This window comes from Cucurbita maxima, unplaced genomic scaffold (assembly GCF_002738345.1).
Source record: "Cucurbita maxima cultivar Rimu unplaced genomic scaffold, Cmax_1.0 Cma_Scf00003, whole genome shotgun sequence".
In the NCBI taxonomy this organism is placed as follows: domain Eukaryota; kingdom Viridiplantae; phylum Streptophyta; class Magnoliopsida; order Cucurbitales; family Cucurbitaceae; genus Cucurbita; species Cucurbita maxima.
The window spans coordinates 890,782-912,958 of record NW_019272019.1 but is presented as its reverse complement, the minus strand read 5'-3'; the positions used below and the strand labels follow the sequence as shown (position 1 = coordinate 912,958).

At 36.2% G+C, this 22,177-nt stretch overlaps 1 protein-coding gene and 1 long non-coding RNA gene across 4 annotated transcripts in view; one reads left to right on the top strand and one right to left on the bottom strand.

The window, feature by feature from the left end:
* LOC111477137 (protein GIGANTEA-like) overlaps positions 1-22,177 on the bottom strand; it is a 31,140-nt gene that overhangs the window by 7,477 nt on the left and 1,486 nt on the right. The window contains exons 3-6 of one of the 3 annotated variants that reach the window (XM_023121135.1): positions 11,885-11,956; positions 11,615-11,684; positions 11,385-11,527; positions 9,788-10,059 (exon numbers count right to left, since the gene is read on the bottom strand). In XM_023121135.1, coding sequence (XP_022976903.1) covers positions 9,788-10,059; positions 11,385-11,527; positions 11,615-11,684; positions 11,885-11,956 — 557 coding nt within the window. The remainder of the gene's footprint in view (positions 1-9,787; positions 10,060-11,384; positions 11,528-11,614; positions 11,685-11,884; positions 11,957-22,177) is intronic. The other 2 variants (XM_023121136.1, XM_023121137.1) reach the window with 2 other exon arrangements.
* On the top strand, positions 973-21,904 carry LOC111477173. Its single transcript, XR_002717230.1, has 3 exons — positions 973-982; positions 6,791-6,795; positions 21,102-21,904. It is a non-coding gene; the product is annotated as an uncharacterized LOC111477173 (long non-coding RNA).

The window sequence follows — 22,177 nt, the reverse complement described above, 5'->3', positions numbered from 1 at the left end:
ATCTTCCTCAAATAATTTCTCCTCACTTAGAGCTGAAACACACCAATAGAGTCATGTTTATTATCTCCCAACTAAGGAAAATACAGTTTAAATCGCTTAAGAGAATTGAGAAACTAGAATGAATGGTTCTAAGCCATTTGAGCACCTATCGATGTAAATACAAAACTTGGAGCTAATATTTACAGAACTTCCGGGCAAATCTTCACGGATAAGTAGTTGATTGGGGGAGATATTAGCTAGCTGGAAACGCATTTAACTCATACTTGTCTAGACATTAGCTTTGCTATTAGTGTGGTAAGTCAATTTGTGAACAAATTTTCTAGAAGCAGCAAAAAAATATTAAGATATCTCTCAAGCATTACCAGAGAAAGAACCTCCAGTTCAAAAAACTACAAACCGAGTCGGGAAGTGTACACTTACACAAATTGGGAAAAAACATAAGAGAGAAAATCGACTGCATCACTTGGATGGAGATTTCTTCAGCAAAACTTTTGATGTATTAAGGCTTCCATTAATCATAATTCATAAACGAATGTTTATTCTCTCTGAATTCTAAGACTTCCATATGAAAAAGTTCTTTCTGCATTGGCGATGAAGGATCCGAAAGGCTGAGATAATGATTTCACTGAAAAAATACCATAAGAATCAAGAGACCATATACAAGAATCTTCATTTGAGCCAATGTTCGCAGCAGAAATAGTAAATAAAGTGTCTGAAACTCATCAACTTCCTCATCCCTAAGAGACCTTCAAAAAGAAACATCTCACGCACCTATTTGAGCATCCCAATGGTCTGAAACCGATCCTTTTGGTGAAGAAATAGCAAACCGTCGAGGAAAACATTTTAATGGGGAATTGTCCAGACATACATCTTACCCAGAAAGTATCCTTCTACCATGAAGGAATTGAACTGCTGCCACAGAATATTCATCCATGAGCTTCTACGACTAGGATCTTTTCGGATTCACAAATTCCAACCAAAAGTAGAAGAAGTATAAATACTAATAATGATCTTTTCCCAAAAAGATTGGGGTTCATTCATAAACCGCCAACCCCATTTTGCTAAAAAAGCCGTGTTTCTGTTTTTCAAAGCTCCAATTCCATGTCCACCATTCAACTGACCCATTGTAACAAGTCTCCATCTAATCAGGTGCTTTATTTTCACACTGATCGATGAAGGCATTAGAAATAATGACAAATAATATAATGGAATGCTTGATAATATTGAAGAGCAAAGAGTTAAGCCCCCACCTCTAGATAATAAGTTTCGTTTCCACCTATCAATCTTCTGAACTTTGTCACTAACCGATTGCCAAAAGGAATCTTTTTTGGGATTCCACCAAGGGGAAGACCCAAATAAATAATTGGCAGAACTTCAATTTCATAATTCAACCTTGAGGCAAATTGGCATACCTTTGAGTCTTAATGATTCCACATAAAGCCAATTTCCCCATTTTATGTCCAAACCCGAACACCATTCAAAAAATCCCAAATAAATAATTGGCAGAACTTCAATTTCATAATTCAACCTTGAGGCAAATTGGCATACCTTTGAGTCTTAATGATTCCACATAAAGCCAATTTCCCCATTTTATGTCCAAACCCGAACACCATTCAAAAAATCCCAAATAAATAATTGGCAGAACTTCAATTTCATAATTCAACCTTGAGGCAAATTGGCATACCTTTGAGTCTTAATGATTCCACATAAAGCCAATTTCCCCATTTTATGTCCAAACCCGAACACCATTCAAAAAATTCAACAAGTTGAATTAAATTGTTGTAACACCCCATCGTCATCCTTGCAAAATAAAAGTGTCGTTTGCAAATTGGAGAACTAAAACATTAATATCATCTCGGCCAACTTGAAACTCATCATGACTCCCATTGGAGTAAACATTGTCAATTAATGGTTTGAAAACCTCTTCACTCACGATTGAAGAAATGATGATAAGGATCCTGGTGTTCCAAATGTTCCAACTGGACCTATTACACGATCCAAGGCCAAGAAGATTCAACAAGCCTTCATTTTTCATCTACAAAATTGGATAGACTCGATTTAACCATTATTTCATGTATCACAAGCTCCTTCGATTGAGGAAGGACCATTTAGGGCTTCAGAAGTGAATATTTTCTTAGTTGAAGTAGTGGATGAAGTTGCTATGAATTGCACTTGATTCATAAGTTGTTAGAAAATTTTATTTATTATTTTTAATTTCATAATTTCTTGTAGTGGGAAAAGGGTGGGAAGTTACTTGACTTTTTGTGGAAATTTAAAGGAAGTAGAAGTAAATTATGACCACTGAGCATTTGAATAGTTGAAAGTTTCTTTTGTGGAGAGACTATAAATACCCACCAATTACTTTGTAAAAGACAGAATTTTGGATGAATGAAATTTAGCTCTCAAATGGAGACTTTCACCCTTAGAAATTTGAGTACCATTTTTGTCATTTCTAAGTTTCATGCAATTTTTGTAGTAGATTGCATCTAAGCCATTAAATCAAACCTTGATCAAGTTCGATTGTGGAGTGGCTCAATTTAGAACAAGGTTCCAAATCTTGATTCTAGATCTTTGATCTTAAGAAATAATCTAATTCTAGCCTTGTCTCTTAGTTGATCCGAATTTTGTACAAGAGGTGTTAATTTCTTTGATTCAAGGGTTTTTGCTTCAACAAAAGCTTTGATCATGTTAATTTCTTTGAGACCAAACATCCTTGCTTGAATCATGTTAAGGAGGTGTTAATTTCTTTGATTAAAGAGTTCTTTAATACAAGGAATGAAAAACAAACTTGATCAAAGATTCGGATCAACCAAGAGATAAGGCTAAAATTAAATTACTCCTTAAGATCAAAGATCTAGAATCAAGATTTGGAACCTGATCAACCAAGAGATAAGGCTAGAATTAGATTACTCCTTAAGATCAAAGATCTAGAATCAAGATTTGAAACCTAGGTTCCAAATTGAGTCACTCCACAATCGAACTTGATCAAGGCTTGATTGAATGACTCTGTCTTTTACAAAGTAATTTGTGGGTATTTATCTTCTCTCCACACAAGAAACTTTCAACTCTTCAAATGCCCGCTAAATAAGTTAGTGACCATAATTTACTCCCACTCCCTTTAAATATCCACAAAAAGAGAAGTCACTTTGACAAGTAACTTCCCACCATTTTCCCACTACAAGAAATTATGAAATTCCTTTTCCCACTCCAAGAAATTATGAAATTAAAAATAATAAATAAAGTTTTCTAACAACTTATCAATCAAGTGCAATTTATAGCAACTTCATCTGCTACTTTAGCTATGCAAATATTCACTTCCGAAGCTCCAAATGGTCCTTCCTCAATCGAATCAGCTTATAACACATGAAATAATGATTGAACCGAGTCTATCCAATTTTGTAGATGAAGAATGAATACTTGTTGAATCTTTTTGGCCTTAGTTGAAACATTTAGGACACCATGATCCTTAACAAATGACCCTTGATTTAAGGAACATTTGTGTAATTCCTAACTTTAAGCTAGGAGATATTTGTATAATCTCATTAAATGAGAGAAGTAGTTGAGCTCTCTCATTTATCTTTATTGTTAACTCAGTATCTAGGGGCTTAGATTTATTATTATTTAGTATCTAGGAATTCAGTTAGATTTATTGTTACCTTGTATATGGATTTAGTTAACCTTTCTGTAGTATGAAATACATTAATTTGAAAACCAAGCAAGATAATATACACTTGCAACATGGTATCACAACCATTCTCTTCTAGGAGGTTTGATTAATTAGCGTAGTCTTCATAGTTATCAATGTTCTACCTGGACTAAATTTATTTAGAGCCTTCATAACTATCGATCTTTCACCTAGACCAAATTTATTCGAATCCTTCATAGTTATTGATCTTCCACCTTGTACAAATTTCATTCGGAGCCTTCATAGCTACCGTCCACCTTTGAAATAATGTTCCAGAATTCTATTAGTGTGGTACAATAATCGATGATCACATGAAAAGAGTATTCACAGCAGGAAGGCTACAACATTAGCATTAGCATTCCCAGCTTCATTCACTACAAGTGCAACAGCAATCCAACAATCAATCCATTCATCCATCAACCTAACATACTCATATATCTTCTCTCATTAGTCAAAATAAAATCTCTACCCCTTTTCATTTGATTCATAGTGATATATGAGAACCCTCATCTACTCTCAGTATTTCTTGTGCTCGTGCTTTCTCACATTAATTGATAATTGTACTCGGATTACGTGACTATTCCTTCCCAAACAAAAATAAGATGTTAGTAATATTATTAATGTCTTCCACTCAAGGATTTAGACACAATTTAGAGTCAATCAAAACATTTTGAACTAACAATGTTAGAGAATATTTTAATCAAACCTCACTTTCATATTTATTTTTGGTCTCAAGTCACTATCCATAATTCTTTGTCTGTGATTACACCACAGAAAAATGGAATGACCGAAAGGGAAAATGGACACCTTTTAAACACTACTCGAGTATTGCTTTTCATAGAAACATGCTAAAAACTTGTTGAGAGAGACATTTCTTTTTGCAACTCACATGATTAATCATCTCTATCTCATGTCCTAAATAATCTAAGCCCAATAGAAGTTCTCAACCAATTTCATCCTCGCTTTCAAAAATCAAATGATCTCACACCCCGCATATTTGGGTGCATTGCCTTTATTCATGTTCACAACATTTAGAGAGGTAAATTTGATCCGAGAGCAATAAAATGTGTCTTTTTAGGATACTCTTCAACCACAAGGGGTACAAACATTACAACCCTACATCTAGGAAGTCTACACTTCAATTGATGTGACATTTACAGAGAATAAACCATTCTTCTCTAAGGTCTCTCTTCAGAGGGAGAACATAGAGATTGAAGAGGGTCCTTGGGAAACTATTGAACTTCTAGACATCTTGTCGAAGGATTAGCCTCAAGTTCAAAGATATTTGTGTAATTCATGAGTTAGTATCCAAGTTGAGAATGAATGATATCTACTACTCAGCTTGAGGGGGAGTGTCAAAGAATATTTGTATAATCCCATTAAATACGGAAAGTAGTTAACCTCCTCAATTTATCTTGTTGGATTCATTTAGATTGACCATTATCTAGTATCTACGGTGATTATTTAGATTTATTTACCTAGTATCCAAGTCGAGAGTAAATGATATCTATTACTCAGCTTGAGGGGGAGTGTCGAAAAATATTTCTATAATCCCATTAAATAAGGGAAGTGGTTAACCTCCTTAATTTATCTTAATTTAAATGTATTGTTATCTAGTATCTAGGGTTATTATTTAAATTTAGTTGCCTAGTATCCATAGTTATTATTTAGATTTAGTTACCTAGTAACTAGGAATTTATTTAGATTTATTTCCTAGTGTGTAGGGATTTATTTAGATTTAATGTCACTAGTATCTAAGATTTAGTTAATCTTTCTCCCTTGTAAAGAGACATGTAACTCTTTGAAAATTAATAAGAAAGCAGGAAGTTAATTTAGACTTACAACACATACTAAATAACTAGCATACAAAACCAATTATTGAGTCCATGCTTGCTACCTATTCTAAAATGAGTTCACCCCTACTACCTAGAGTTACCAATTGAACCATACATTCGGTTGGAAGTCCCACATCGGCTAATTTAGAGAATGATCATGGGTTTATAATCAATGAATACTATCTCGATTGGTATGAGACCTTTTGGGGAAGCCCAAAGCAAACCCATGAGAGCTTATGCTCAAAGTAGACAATATCATACCATTGTGGAGATCGGTGATTCTTAACACGTTCCACCTCCATTGTCGGATTCGTTGTTCTCTCAGGTATAGGCTAGAAGGAAAGTTATCTCAAAGCTATTATAAGTCCAAACATCAGACTCTACTCAAATTGAGGATGTAACACAAACATCAATAGATGATAGACCCATAGCTCTCCGGAAATCCACTAGGCAATGCACAAAACGACCCTCCCCTATCAAACTATATCTCTCTTGAATGACTATCCCCACCACAGAGTTTCATTGTGAGTCTACATTCAATTGTTACATAACACAGTTCTGAAACTTTATGCAAGAGAGAATGTCAGGATGTTATGAGAGAAGAAATGCATGCTTTAGCAAATAATATGTGGGAAGTTGTGGATAGGCCAAAAATAAAGATATAGTTGGGTGTAGGTGTTTTTCATTGTAAGATACAAGGTTGATGGAACATTGGAGAGGCATAGCGCAAGGCTAATGGCGGATACACTCAAATTTATGGGATAGATTACCAAGAGACATTTTCCTCTCTTGCGAAGATGAACACCATACTATAGTTATCCTTGGCTACCAATTTAAATTGACAGCTTTCACGGTATGATGCAAAGAAGGCATTTCTTCACAGCAATCCAGATGAGCATTCCTCTAGGATTTGAAAGCTCAAGAGGTAAAGTATGCAAATTGAGAAAGGTCGTGTAGGACTAATACAATCATCACAGGTATGGTTTGGAAGATTCACAAAGATACTAAAAAACTGTGGATATAAGCAAAGTCAAGGAGATCACACTCTCTTTATTAAGCATTCAGACTCAAGGAGAGTTATAGAGCTTCTAGTGTATGTAGATGGCATCATAGTCACCGGAGATAATGAAGAAGAGAATTGATGAAGAAATTTGAGATCAAAGAACTTGGAAGGCTATAGTACTTCCTCGATATTTAAGAAGCGTACTCAACTCAGGGGTCCTTTCATATCACAATAGAAATATGTGATGGATTTATGGATGGAAACAAGAAAAAGTAAATGAAAGCCTACAACAGCGCCAATAGATCCACATCAGGAATTGGGAGAGTCAAAAGAACCTACAATGAATAGATAAATGTACCAAAGGCTGGTAGGGAGAATCTAGCTCACATTTGACAAGATATAGCGTACTCAGTGGGTGCAGTTAGCCAATTCGTGCATGATCAGCAGGAGCCTCACCTTCAGGTAGCATATAGAGTATTACGTTACCTGAAAGGGACTTCAAAAAAAAGAATTTTGTTTGAACAGAACAATTCCCTTGCATTGGAAGCTTACACTAAAGCAAATTATGCTGGTTCAATATTAGACAGAAGATTTACTAAGGGGTATTGTACTTTTCTTGGAGGTAATTTGGTAACATGGAGAAGCAAAAAGAAAAATGTGGTGGCTAGATCATCTACGAATCAGAATTCTAAGCTATTGCATGAGGGTTACGTGAACTATTATGGTTGAAGATAATCCTTGATGACTTACAAATTAAGGCAGAAGATTCAATAAAGTTGTATTGCGATAACAAATCATCAATCAATATTGCACATAATCCTATCCAACATGATAGGACAAATCACATTGAAATTGATCAAAATTTTATCAAGGAGAAATTAGAGAAGGAAATAGTATGCATTAGGCTTTGTGCCTTCACAACCTTAATTAGCAGATATACTAACAAAATGGCTTCACAATTCAATGTTTCCTGAGTTAGTATCCAAGTTGATATCTATTCCTCATCTTGAGAAGGAAGGTTGAAAAATTAATCTTGATTTAAGGAATATTTGTGTTTTCCTAGTCATAAATGAGGAGATATTTGTGTAATCTCATTAAATAAGGTTAGTAGTCAACCTCCCTAATTTATTTGTATTATTTGTATTGTTGCCTAGTATCTTAGAATTTAGTTAGATTTATTATAAAATGCACATCTATCTCTCTAAAAATTAATATAAAAACAAGCAAGATAATTTACTCTTGAAACACTAAACACTAACCAGCAGAAATGGGTCTCCTTGTCTTAATGCACGGGTGACTAAATTCTTCCACGAGGCCGAACATTTATGAATACTGAGAATTTGGGGTTTCAAACACAACCCTCAAGCCACTTAATCCATTTACTGTCAAATGTTTTGGATTGAAGCACCTCATCCAAAAAAATCCAATCAACACAATCAAAGGCCTTTGCAATGTCAAGCTTTCATAACCACCCTCTTTTCTTTTTGTGGCATAGAGTTAAATGAGTGATAATCAGTCTGCTAAAGCTCTCGGAAAAAAAAAAATACAGATAACCAAATTAAGGATGTTCCTGCCCAACAGGAAGCTACAAACATATTGACAAAGGCATTGCATCGAACAAACCTTCGTGGTTTGATTTGCAACAAGAAATGAAAATCATATACCATCCAACTTGAGGGGAGGGTAGAAAATCACGCTATAAATTAAAGTTTTCATTTTCCCCTTGTGTAGCAAGAATTTCACTTTAATTTTTTTAGAGTTAGGCTAACTACTATGATTGTTGATTCTAGGGATCTGAGATCCTCCTAGTACAAAATTCTCTTTTTTACTCAATGAAATGTAACCTAAATTGCTTGCATACTTAGCTTAAAAATCTGTTTATCACAGTCCCACAATCCCCTAGTTATCTTGTATAGAATCACATACATTTGGGTAACCTGCTGAAAGTAGCATACGCAGTTCAAGAACGGAAAGGAAGAGTTTTGTCCACCTATTGTAGGGAGAAAAAATAAATGGAAAACATCCAATCCAGGAACAAGGGAGAAGCCACTGAGTTTAAGATGAACATTGACCTTCCCTCATTTCATGGAAAAATGGATTTAGAGGCATTTTTTATTGGATCAAGAATGTCAAAAATACTTTTGATCACATGAATACACATGGGAACAAGAAAGCTAAACCAGTAGCACTAAAGTTGAGCCGCAAGAAAGTTAAACTAGTTGCACTAGAGTTTAGAGGGGGGCTTCATTTTGGTGCAATTAGCTTCAAGTTAATTGAAGAAAAGCAGGAAAGAGACAAATAGAAAATACCAAGAATACTTCGATTAATGAATGGTCAGCAAAAATCTACTAACTCCGAACAACTATTACACAAACCAATAATGATGCCAAGCAATGTTGCCAAGTAAATGGTTATGTTGCTAGTCATGTTAAATCACCAATCAACCTAGTATCAATGCAGAAAGTCCAATGATTTTCACTATTCAATTTACCATAAACTATCTCCTTATACTTTCGGGTTCACCGGTGATTTAACAAATTACGTGGAGAAATTCCATTGTTTAAGTACTCATATCAATCTAGCAGAAAATGAGAACAACAAAATTCCAAGATTTGTTGATGGCTATCGGAAGGATATGCAACTTACAAGACAAATTGGATCTTCAACACGTATATTCTCTCTCTAATGCCATTACTTTGACAATAAAAATTTAGCAAAGGCTGCTGTATCCTTTTGATGTCTTCTGTCCGAGCATTTTTTGTTAAAAAGTATTGATATAATTAAATTTATCATAACCCATCAACTAAAGTTTTTGGATTGAGTGGTTATTTAACATGGTATCAAAGTACGAGGTCTGATGTACAAACCTCTTGTAGTGTCATTTCCTCTCATTAATATTGATTTCCATTTGTTGAGTTTTCTACAATTTTTCAAGTTCACAAGTGGGGAGATGGTTAAAGTATACCATAACCCATCGGCTACTTTTGGGTTGATGGGTGATTTAACAATTTTTAAATTATTTTTCGAATGTAATTCATTCAAATTGGAAGACTTTCTTGTATGGGTTGGGATGTAATTGCAAAAAGTTGGATAATTTGGAAGGATTGAGGGCTTTCTCTGTTATTCTCCTATGGAAGTAGCTTCGGAACTTTTTAATTTCAGTATGTCTTTTTCATGCAACAATGAACTGTTTCTGTTTCAAAAAGAAATATACATATATATCATTCCAAGCAGCACCTAACGCTCAACATAACAATGCCTTACCAGCGGAAATAGTCGCTTCTGATGCCCAATGGTGCAGCTAGCAATATATCAGTAATCCATGGGGACAAAGGTCTTATAGGTTTCCTCTCGTGTTGTAGAGGCACTTGAACAAATTCCCCATCATTGGTGTCACTATTCGTAGCAACGTAGCCACTATTGCTTCTTTCTGTTTCACCATTCTTTTGTTCCATCTTGTATATTGGACGATTGTAATGAGTCAAGATCCGGAGTATCTCCCCACATGCAAGGGCCCATTGTTCAGAATAATGGTTCTGATGGGGTAAAAAGTATTTGTAATGCATCTTCACATTATTCATAACTATAGAATATATATCAGAAAATAAAGCTACCCCAAAATAAAACACAAGATATACAGTGAATTAGTGAAACCGTTGTAGTGGTGTAGTTTACAGGTTGTCTTTTTAAAAAAATAATAATAAATAAACTTCTTTAAGCTGTTAATTTGGTTAGCTATGATCGATTGTTTTCTTGGTTTTTATTTTATTATTTTTTGGCTGGTTGCTTAGTTTGTTATTTGGTCAGTGTGGCTACCCTCTATATCGGAGCCTTATTTGTTACAAAAAGCAGTTTTTTCTTGATAAAGAAATTTTCCAGCAAGGTGATTGCATCAGTTTTGGTATCAGACTATTTTCTAAGAAAGGACCTAATGGTGGGAAAGACAAATCCCACCTTATCCGTCGGTGGAGCAACCCCCGTCCCATCCCACAAACATTGACCAACTGTGCGATGACTCCATGGAAGAAATGAAATGGAATACACATGATATCCACCAGCTTATGAACTTCATGGCACGGCATTTCAAAATTCTAACATCATCAAAAAAGACGAGAAATATCTAAACCCAACTTATCAAGATCAAACAAAAATTGAAGCGGCCCACACACTTAACAAAATACCAGTGGAAAAAATGATTACAAGATGAAATAGACTTAACCGCGTTTAATGGAAAGCTTGACCTTGAAACATTAATTGATTGCAACTGAAGTTTTTTGTTAGGCAAATTCTTCATGGAAAGGTTAATACTTAGGATAGGGTGTTGAGGGAAGATTGCTAATTTGATGGGGTCATGGTGCTGTATTATTTGCAAGAGAGCAACAAAAAACCTTGACCATATGCTTTAGAGTTGTGATTTTGATTATACTATGTGAACTTGCTTCTTTGATTTTGGTTTTGATCTGGCTGGACATGGCTACTAAGAAATGATAGAGGAATTCCTTCTTAATCCTCTCTTTAGGAAAACAGGAAAGTTTTTGTGGGGACATTCCGGTGAGAGGAAAAATAGAGGGATGGAAAGTTTTTTATGGCAACCTTGATTATTGTGTTCTTTGAAAAAAAAAAATTAAAATTTATCCAAATCATCAGACATCACCTAATCCTTTCTTCTATTTAGTTTCTAGGTTTTTGTTGTTTGCTTAATGAAAAAAAAAAAAAAAAAAGAGAGAAAAAAAAGCAGTTTTTCCACAATAAAGAATTTTTCCAGCAAGCTGATTGCATCATGAATTCATCTCATTTATTAAAAGAAATTTAGTTTCTCAAAAAAATTAAAGTTCAAAATACATTCAATCTGAAATTGTACCTCTGTTCCCGGGCAGAATAAGGATATGAAAGAGACAAATGGAGGGTCATTTCTGTTATATTCCAGGGTGCCATCAATTATACAAGAAATGATTGGAAGAATAATAGCATGCCCATGCTCGGGATGATGAAAGACAAACACAGCTGGAAATAGACATATGAGATAGATTACTCATCAAGAGATGATAGCATCATTAAAGATTGAAGTGTCATGAATTGAAGAGTTCATACCTAAAACATCATCGAAGAGGCGCTTTTCCTTTGATTGGAAACGGCTCCGAATCAGCTGTTCATTGAATAACTGAGTACGCATATATCAACTACTAAAGCCTTGTACTAAAAAAAAATAAGAAAAAAGTTTCAAGGCTCTCAAATATCTTCTTTTTGCTAGCATACAAGTAAAACAATTCCCCTAATGAATCAAATGATAGAAATAATTTGAGTAATATCTCTTTATAATTTGGGAACAATAGAATTTCTGCTCAATAACACATTCCATACCTCAGCAATGTCCTCTGAGAATCGTTCTGATGTAAACTGACCCAAGTACTCAACATATGCAGAACACTGAGCCTGTAAATAGAAAGAGCAAGTGCACTAAGAAACAAACAAATGTATCGTATCTCAAGCATCTACAATTTCAAACAATATTAAAAAACAGCTCAAGTAAGACCTCAAAGAAACTTCTCAGTTGAATTTGCGATTGGCCAAAACAGCTTGTGTTAACAATTATTTATTGGCTGGACAGCAGCACTTTACAAAGCCAGACCAACAAATCAGCCAAAATAACAAGCCAATAGGGTAAATCCTAAAATTTAGACTTCACCTTGCCATAGCAACATTTAACCAAGCCAAAGTAATTATCAAAGAACAGCCAAGAAAAAAATACAATGCACCAAGAAACCTCCCAAGAAATAAAAGAAAGCACCCAACAAACATACTACATCAACAGCTCTTTCTTTTCCGTTAATCAATTAAAGTTTTGTTTCAGGTTAATAAAAGAAAAGGTATTGTTAAATCACCAATCAACCCAAGAACTTAAGTTGATAGGTTATGATAAATTTAATTGAATCAATACTTCAATAGGTTTATTGAAGCAAATGTTGTATGTTCTTCATTCTCTTGTTTTAAACTTACATTTGCAATAAATTAGGTTATGGTTGTAATTCAACATGTACGCAAGTCCATTCTGCTAAAAATATGATAATCTCATTACACAATTAATTTTTGTTTGGGTCAGTAGAAAAGGCAGATGCGGATAATTGGTCACAAAAACATACATGGAGACAGTTTGTGGAAGCGTAACTAGTAGAGTGCGTGGACAGGAGATAACAGGATATTCTGGACAAGTTATTTAACGCAACTAGAAGGTGATAACAAGATGCATCTGAAGCTAGTGTTTGACAAAGTACGGCAAAATCAGTTATATATCAAGAAAGAGAAACGTGCCTCCGCATAAACATGCAGCACCTTCCTCGGGCACATTATCAGGTGTGGACAAATCAACATGGATAGCAATAAGATAAAAGCTATCAAGGATTGGAAAATCCCCACTTCGGTGTCCGATGTACGATCCTCTCTAGGATTAGCAAACTACTATAGGTAGTTCGTCGAAGGGTTTTCACGACGAGCTGCCCCATTAACAAAACTCCTGAAGAAAGACCACCTTGGTCGTGGTCAAATGAAAGTCGAAAGGCCTTCGAAGATATGAAGGCAACCATGACGAGGGGCCCTGTCCTCGGCTTTGTAGACGTCTCTAAACCTTTTGAAATAGAGACAGCTGCATTCGACTTTGCTCTTGGGGGAGTCCTTATTCAGGAAGGCCACCTTATCGGCTAGGAAAGTTGGAAGCTCAATGATGCAGAAAGGAGATACATTGTCTCCGAAAAGGAAATAAACGTCGTCGTCGATTGCTTTAGAGTCTAAAGAAAATATCTTTTGGGATCTCACTTCATGGTAAAGACAAATAACAGTGTCATTTGTCACTTCTTTGACCAATTGAAGTTGACGGCAAAACAAGCTCGGTGGCAAGAATCATTAGTTGAGTTCGACTTTAGGTTCAAACAATAACAGGAAAGAGTAATCAAGCGGTCAACACGCTGAGTCGGAAGGGGAACATGCGGCCCTATGCATACTAGTCCCATATTCATTCAAGTAAGATCGATAGGTCGATGTGCGACATCATAAGGGAACACTTGTATAAAGACCCTTCAGCCAAAATTGTTGTTGATCTAGCCAAAGCCGAGAAGACTAGACAGTTTTGGGTCGAGGGAGACCTTCTACTGCCAAAGGAAATATATTATGTCCTAAGAACGGGAGAACTAAGGAAGAAGCTCATCCAGGAACGTCACGATACTTTGTGGGTCGGACACCCAAGGTGGCAATGAGCTTATGCCTTGGTCAAGAAATGGTACTTTTGGTCAAACATGCATGATGACATAATGCATTATACAAAGACGTGCTAGGATAAAGTCAAGAAGGCCAAGGTCTCAAAACTCCTTAAACCCCTACCCTTGCCAACAAGACATTGGGAAAGTGCCACTGGACTTCATAGCATACCTCCCAAAAGTAGGCAAATAAGAATCCACCTTAATTATCATAGATCGGTTCTCGAAATACGCCAGTTTCGTTTCCACCCACAAAATATGCTCAGATGAGTTAACAAACAGCCCAACTGTTCTTCAAACATATTGTGAAGTTGTAGGGTATTTCGTCGAGCATCATTAATGACAGAAATGGTAGATTGCTCGAAACATTTCAGACCGAGTTATTCATAGTCCTGGGGACAACTTTAAATATCTCCTCGAGCTACCACCTCCAAACCGACGAACAGACATAGTGTTTCAACTGCTTGCTCGAAGAATACTTGTGTAACTTTGTCGACGCTCGTCAGAAAAAATTGGGTATAACTGCTAGATATGGCTCAATTCTGTTTCAATTGTCAAACGAGTTCGTCTACTAGAGAGAGCCCCTTTGAAATTATAAGTGGACAACAACCAGCCTTGCCCCATATTATTGATCATCCATATGCAAGAAAGAACACTTAAGCCCAAAACTTCATAAGAGAATGGAAGAAAACAACAGATAGAACCCGAGCTTATTTGGAGAAAGCTTCCAAACACATGAAGAAGTGGGTGGACAGGAAGCATTGCCCCCTCCAATTTTAAGTAGGAGATCAAGTCCTTATCAAATTGAAGCTTGAACAAATCAGACTCCGCAATCAAAAGGGCTAGAGACTTGTTAGAAAATACGAAGGACCAGTCAAAGTTCTCAAAAAGATAGGGGCTACATCTTACAGAGTAGCATTGCCCACATGGATGAAATTCACCCAGTAATTCATGTGAGTAACCTAAAGCCTTACCACCCCGATCCAAGTGACGACAATCAAAATGCCATCATCATATTTACGCCTGCCAGACTTGAATCGCCTCAAAATGTGCTATAGGGGGATGCGACTAGTCGTGAATTCTTCCTACCTAGATTTATATGATATCTAAGTCGTTGTGTTGCCTTTCTCGCTTATAGCCTATAACATTGTTTTCAAAACCTTCTTTTAATCTTGCCTTTAAACTCTCTTTCGATAAATCTCTCTGCCCCTGTTTTCTATAACCTTCTTCTCAAAACGGGGTCAAAGGCTTGAGCATACGTTACCTAGCCGTAGGCAACATGAATTTGAATTGACTTGACTCATTCGGTGTTGGAAGTGAGTGGCACACAATCAAAAAGTCTGCTGCCAAGAAAAGTGTGATTGTGACACAAGGCTTGCAACTATCCTGTTCAAAAGGAGTTTGTAGCAATTTTATCCATCTCATCAGTGACCCCTTTAAGAGCTTTGAAAATCAAAAAGTAGTATACTGGAAGTCTATTAATCACCCCAATTGAACAAGAGTCAAACGACCACCTTCTGAAAGAGTTAACTTCTCCACTTGTCCAAACGATTAGCAAATTTTTAAGTTATCTACCCCACTATACCACAGCAATGCCTTGTCATCAAAACTTACCACGCCAATAATTAGTTTTTCAGCTTCCATAAATGGTTGAATCTTAAAAACCACTCAATCGTAAATAGTTTGAAGTCAAGCTCCTCTCTAACGAACAAGGACATCACAACCTAAATTTGTTGCACTACTCTGTCCTACATCTTTCGTTCGTTGGGACAATTCTCCTTCCTCAAGAATCTTAAAGACCATCTGCTCTCCTCTTCCAACATGAGAGCCACCACTATCCATAGCTCTCCTCCTCCAATTATCTACTCCCATGGATTTCAGCCGTTAATTGCTCGAGACTCTAAATTACTCTAAATTGTAATCCACCCAAAATTTATAACAAGGACCTTCATTCTTCTTCAATGTGGCATGAATTGAAATATCTTTTGATAATTTCAACAACATTTCTTCACATCTTCATTGAAATATATTGTATGATTGATGTCTCTTGGTTCATATCACCTTTCATCACGACAATCTCTTTTGAAACCTTCCCTTCTCTCTTCTAAATGTTTTTTTACCATTTTTCTTAATCTACCATGGTTGGATGTGCTTTGATATCACTTTGTGGGGTTTCCACCTCACAATTAACCAACAAAACTCAACAACCAAACGCTACAAAACCAAAAGTCACAGATTATCCCCCATCGGGAGTTCCAAAACAGCACAAAAACACACCAAAACAAACAAAAGAACACAAACAACCAACTAATTCCAGAGAGCTGGGAACCTCTCCTACCAAGCCGTTCAGCCTCAAAATTCGACAATGCCTCTACCTAATTTCCCTCCCCTACGAAAGTAGACAAACTTCCTTTTCCATACACGCACAATCTCCCTTGCCCCACTATTGTTAGCAGCGAGATCCCCTTTTACCCTCTTAAAGGAAGTTTGCACAATTGGAGGCCTCACACATAACCATCAACAAGCCAGATTTAGCTCCCATTGGGTACAAAAGCATGTTAAATCTATTTTAAAAAGGACTAAACTTTTCTCACTCGGCCCGTCTTTAATCATTAAATAATATAATTAGATCTAACTTTCCTAACAAAGTTATTTACAAGGAAACACAACAGTTAGGCAGTTAGAAGTTATAGGTCAACACCCTTACATTTTCCATCTCAATTAGGATTTTGTTACCCATTAGGGTTTGTGAGCTTTGGAATTTGGGACCTTTGTTTTTCACCTTAGGTTTTGTGAGCTTAATGACCCATCTACACCTAAACCCGCCACCAATGTCAATGTCCATGCCGCTCAAAGCCACCACCCTCCATTTCATGTGCGGGCACTTGAGAGCGCATGGACTATCAAACCAGTGCTTCGAGGCTTGGGTTTATCTCAATTTTTGTTTTTCAGCATATTTGTATTTGAATCTGACAAAACATACTCAAATGTGAGGATATTTGGGCAAGTACCTGCAATTGTCTCGATTCAAATTCGTTTTTTGCGTTTCAGTTCTACTTTAATATTTTTTTGACAATTTAGCCCTTTTTTAGTCTCTCCGGTTAGAGTGATTTGTTGGTTCTTTCTATTTTCGACTGGTTGAGTGAGTATCTTGGCCAATGATCTACTGGGGTTTGAAGTTGATTTTGTAAAAGAAGCAGATTTATTGAACACTCCATTCTTGTTAGATTTTCAGAAATCGTGCGGCCGTCTAAATTCGTTATTTTGATTACATTGTGCTTCTATATTCGTCATTGATCTATAGTTGGAAAGAAGGTCACAATAATATCTAATATGGTTTAATTGAGGACTCCATCCATCCATGGTTCATCTAAGAAGCCATTTGCTAATTCTTTAGAGGTTCATAAATTCCAAGAATACCAGACCCTTTTCCAGCTATTCAACAAAAAATCTGTTCTTCAAGGTAAGACTCACTATCATGTTCTCTTCCCAACAAACCCTTCGCCAGCTATTGAACAAAAAAATCTTTGGTTGTACTTGTTTTGTTAGAGATGTTTGTCATGATCGGAAAAAATTAGACCCCAAATCTTTGAAGTGTATTTTCTAAGGCAATTGTCATGTTCAAAAAGGATACAAATTTAATTGCCGTAGTTTGAACTGGTATCTCATATCTCATATCTCATATCTCGTGATGTTACTCTCTTTGAGAACAAACCACTCATCCATCTTTGTCTGATACAAGTTAGGAGGAAGATGATGATCCTTTTTATTTATACACTTGTGTCTCCCACACCCTCCTTAGATCTATCCCTTCAGAAATATGACCCTACCCATCCACCTATTACTCAAGCCTATTCTAGACAGCAACAACCTACATGTGAATGTTCTGTTCCAAAATATTCTATGACATTAGATCCAAGACCAAGTGATGAACTTCCTATTTCTCTTTGTAAGGCTATGCTCATACGTATGGGATTGATTATTTTGAAACATTTTCTAATGTAGCAAACCTAACATCAATCTTGATACATTTCTCATGTAGCAAAGCTAACTTCAATCTTGATACATTTTCTCATGTAGCAAAGCTAACTTCAATCTTGATACATTTTCTCATGTAGCAAAGCTAACTTCAATCTTGATACATTTTCTCATGTAGCAAAGCCAACTTCTGTCAGGTTATTCATTTCTATTGCAACTTCTAAAGGTTGGCCTTTCCATCAATTGACATTAAAAATGCATTTCTTCATGGTGATCTTTAGGAGAAAGTATATATGAAGCAACCACCTAGGTTTGTTGCTTAGGATGAGAGTGATGAAGTTTGTTGCCTTTGCAAATTTTTGTATGGGTTGAAATAGAGTCCACGAGCATGGTTTGAAAAATCCAATCAAACACTTGAGAAGTTTTGAATGGAAAAAAGAAAATTGAATCACTCTGCCTTCTACTGACGATCTGTGAATAGAATTATTTTTCTTGTTGTCAAAAAAGCAAACTGAATCACTCGGCCTTCTACTGACGATCTATGAATGGTGTTATTCTACTTGTTGTATGTGTTGATGATAGTATCATTATTGGAAGTGATACGAAGGTATATTATATCCCAAATCTTCCTCCAAAGTCAGTTTCATATTAAAGACTTGGGAATGTTAAAGTACTTCTTTGGAATGTTGAAATACTTCTTGGGAATTGAAGTACTGAGAAGCAAGAAGGGTATCTTTATGTAATAGAGAAAATATGTGCTTGATTTGTAATATGAAACAGGAAAATTTGGAGCCAAGCCATGCAATACTCTGTTGATGCCTGGTCTAGAACTTACGAAAGATAGAGTACCATTAAAAGATCCTGAAAGATATAGAAGATTAGTTGGAAAGTTGAATTATCTAATAATTACATGACTGGACATATCTAACTTAGTAAGCATTGGTAGTCAATTTATGACTTCACCCATAGTGAATCATTGGGTTGTAGAATCATGATCAAGTGCTAAATCAAAGAATAGAGCTATGGTACAATCAGTATAATGTGGGTATATCAACTTTTGAGTGAGTTAGGCCTTAATCTTACAGTCTCAACCAAGTTGTTGTGACAACCAAGATGCCCTTTCTATTGCATTCAACTCAATATTTCACAAGTGAACTAAACATATTGAAATTGATTCTCATTTTGTTCATAAGAAAATACAAGGTTTGGTGTCTAGTGGATATGTCAAGATCAGAGAGCAATTAAGAGACATTTCCAAGAATGCTTTAAATGGAGTTCAAAAAGATTACCTTTGTAAAAAATTTGAGCATGATTAGCATATATGCTCTAGCCTGAGATGGAGTGTTATAGTGTACATATGTGAATATACGAGTTTATTAGTTTTTTGTCTTTTATTGTAATTTACTATTCCTAGTTTAGGCTTTATGTACATCGAACTTTAATTTATAGAATGAGTAAGGAGTGGTATCAGTAGAGGATGTTTGCCCGATAGAAGCCCTCACAAATAACCATCAACAAACAATTGATTCCTATTGGGTAATAACTTAGGTTAAATCTATTGTCAAAGGATTAGCCTTAAGTTAGGAGATATTTGGAGAATCTGATTAGAACCAAAATCCTAACTCAATCGGTTGTCGATCATCTCAAGTTCAATTCGGAGCCTTCCCAACTGTCGTCAAGTTTCAATCGGAGCCTCCATTCACCGGGACCAATTTTCATTTGGATTGTGAAAAATAAAAATAAAAGAGGAGCAGCCTCAGATTTGTATATTCTGACTACAAACTACCTCATATCTACCAGCATATACAAGCCATCACCGCAATAATATTTAGCCTTCCATCACGGCAATAGTTCCGCAAGCATTTACATGTCTTTTTTTTCCACTTCATCAATAGCCCAGCCGCAATATCCAATAGCCACCTCTGCTTTAAAATCCTCTATTTTGAAATCCTAAGGCACTCACCTCTGCTTTCAAATCCTAAGCCACTCACCTCTGTTTTTTCAAATCCTATTGTCTTGAAATCCTAATCCACTGTGGCTTTTCGCTTCAGTTTCCAAACCCACTATTTTTCAAATCCTAAGCCCAAAATTAAACTTAAACTCTTCAAAAGCCCATGGTCACTGTTCCATCCTAAGCCCTTTTCCATTCCTTCAACCATCGCCATTCTACAAGCCCACCGCTTTCGAGCACAAAAGATGTTTGCGTAGGTGACTTGGATAACTCGTGTTTCAGACTAACTCTTGTTTAAATCGTCATCACAAGTCATCAAAGTCCGATATTCAAAATTGTATTCAATAATGGAGGGAGTCAAGGGTGTCGAAGGAAGAAAATGAGGCGACAAAACTAAGATCTCCAAAGCTGGACTCCAATACCTGGACGGAAGAAATCATTATGTTGTAAAAGGATTGATTAATCTAGGTTTTCCATTCAATCCATCAAAATCTCTTGAACACTGATATGTTGAGTGATCATTTTATGAAATTGGAAGAATGTGTTGGACCTCTAACTATAGCCATAAAGAAAATCTTTAAAGAAGCAAGAACGGAAGGCAGAATGAAAGGCTCAATAAATCCAAAATCAGTTTTTGGCTGCATCTCTTCCAAAGCTCCTCAGTTCAAAAGATATGAGCAACATGACAGTCATGAATTGCTTCGTGCCCTGCTTGTATTGAAGAGCTGACTTCAAGGAAGAGAGAATGTCTGGAAATCCCACTCCATTTGTTGATGAGATGTTTGGGGGGACATATCAAGTGCTGTATCTTACAAAGAATGTGGCCACACAACGATGGTTTATGAACCATTTCTTGATCTTTCTCTTCCGGTTCCAATGAAGAAACCTCTGGCCAAAAAGGTCCAACCAGTCTTTCAGGCAAAGAAGATAAAAGTGCCACCTAAGCGTAGTGGAAAGACGATTCCTAAAACTGACAAGACATCAGATGTTGTACCAGTTCAATTTGCCTCTTCCATCATCTAATAATGAGTTTTCCCTTGCATCAGAGGCCAGCGCCAGTAGCAATACTACCATTATGGAGAAGACTTTAAGTTCTCTGAATGCCTCATATGTTAAAGAGCCTGAAAAAGAAGCTTTGATTGAGAAGGGAGGAAAATGTGCTTCAGTTAATTTGACGTTCCTTGGACCAGAACTAACAGCCAAAAATGGTGATATTTCCACTACTCAGGATTCTAAAAATAATGAATCCTGGCCTAGCATATTCTTCAGGTTGTAATAAAACCAGCAATGAAGATAAATCCAGGTGTTATCTTTCCAACGATGATCCTGAAAGCAGTGAACTGGCAAAAACTAATATTGAGCCCTTAAGTTCACAAATATCTGCCGAGAACCAATTAGATAGGTGAGGATTGTGAGATGAATTCTGATTCAACAATTGTGAATGTGAAAAGAGATGCAACAAAGAGGTTTCTCATTCACAGGGCCCCTCCTATCTTGACAATTCATATAAAGAGGTTCAGTCCTAGTGTTCGGGTCATTATAGTAAATTGGATGGCCACATCAGATTCAAGGAAACAATTGATCTTAAACCATACATGATACTAGGTGTGCAGATAGGGGCAAGTGTAATTATCGGTTCGTCGGAGTCATGGAGCAATCTGGATCTATAAGAGGAGGCTATTATGTTGCATCCAAGGGAGGCGAGGAACGCCACTTCCTAGGAGTGAGCACAAGAGTGGTGAGAAACACCCATGAAAGATCTCCAAGAGGAGTGAGCATGAGAGAGGCGAGCAATGCTTGTGGAAGTGCTCCCAGAGGAGTGAGCACGAGAGAGGCAAGCACGAACCATGTTTGCATGTGAATGCATTTTCTGACACCAAGAACGGGGTCACTTATTGAGTACCTTTAAATACTCAAACCATGTTTAACATTTTTCCAGGTAAAGGTAAAGCCCCCACATACAGATATGGCGTCAGCCGAGGAAGCCATGAATCAAGTCCCGACAGATTTCCACATTAAGTTATAGTCATTATGTTAGGATAAGTCGATGACATTTATTTCTAATTTGTGATAAGAGATGTTTTTTTACTTTTTTAACTATGTTATTTTATTATTAAATTTGAAATATTTATAAACATTGAAGTCCACGACAATGCTAAATTTTTTTACATACAGTAGTCATGACATGCATGTAGTAGTGGCCTTATTTTCTTTTAAAAAAAAAAAGTAGAGTCGATACACAAACTCTCACAAAATTCCACACACTTCACATTTGCATCATACCTAAATATATGTACACTTGCGTCGTACCCAAACTTTTACCATTGAGAGACTAATAGCATCAACTTCATAACAAAAGACCACCTTATAAAGTATTTCATTTGTTCTTATTGCTACCATTTCCTTTATGAAAAATACTATCTTCACCTGTAGGGTCTATCTAGTACACGTGAATAGTAAGAAGGTAGCCCAGTACCA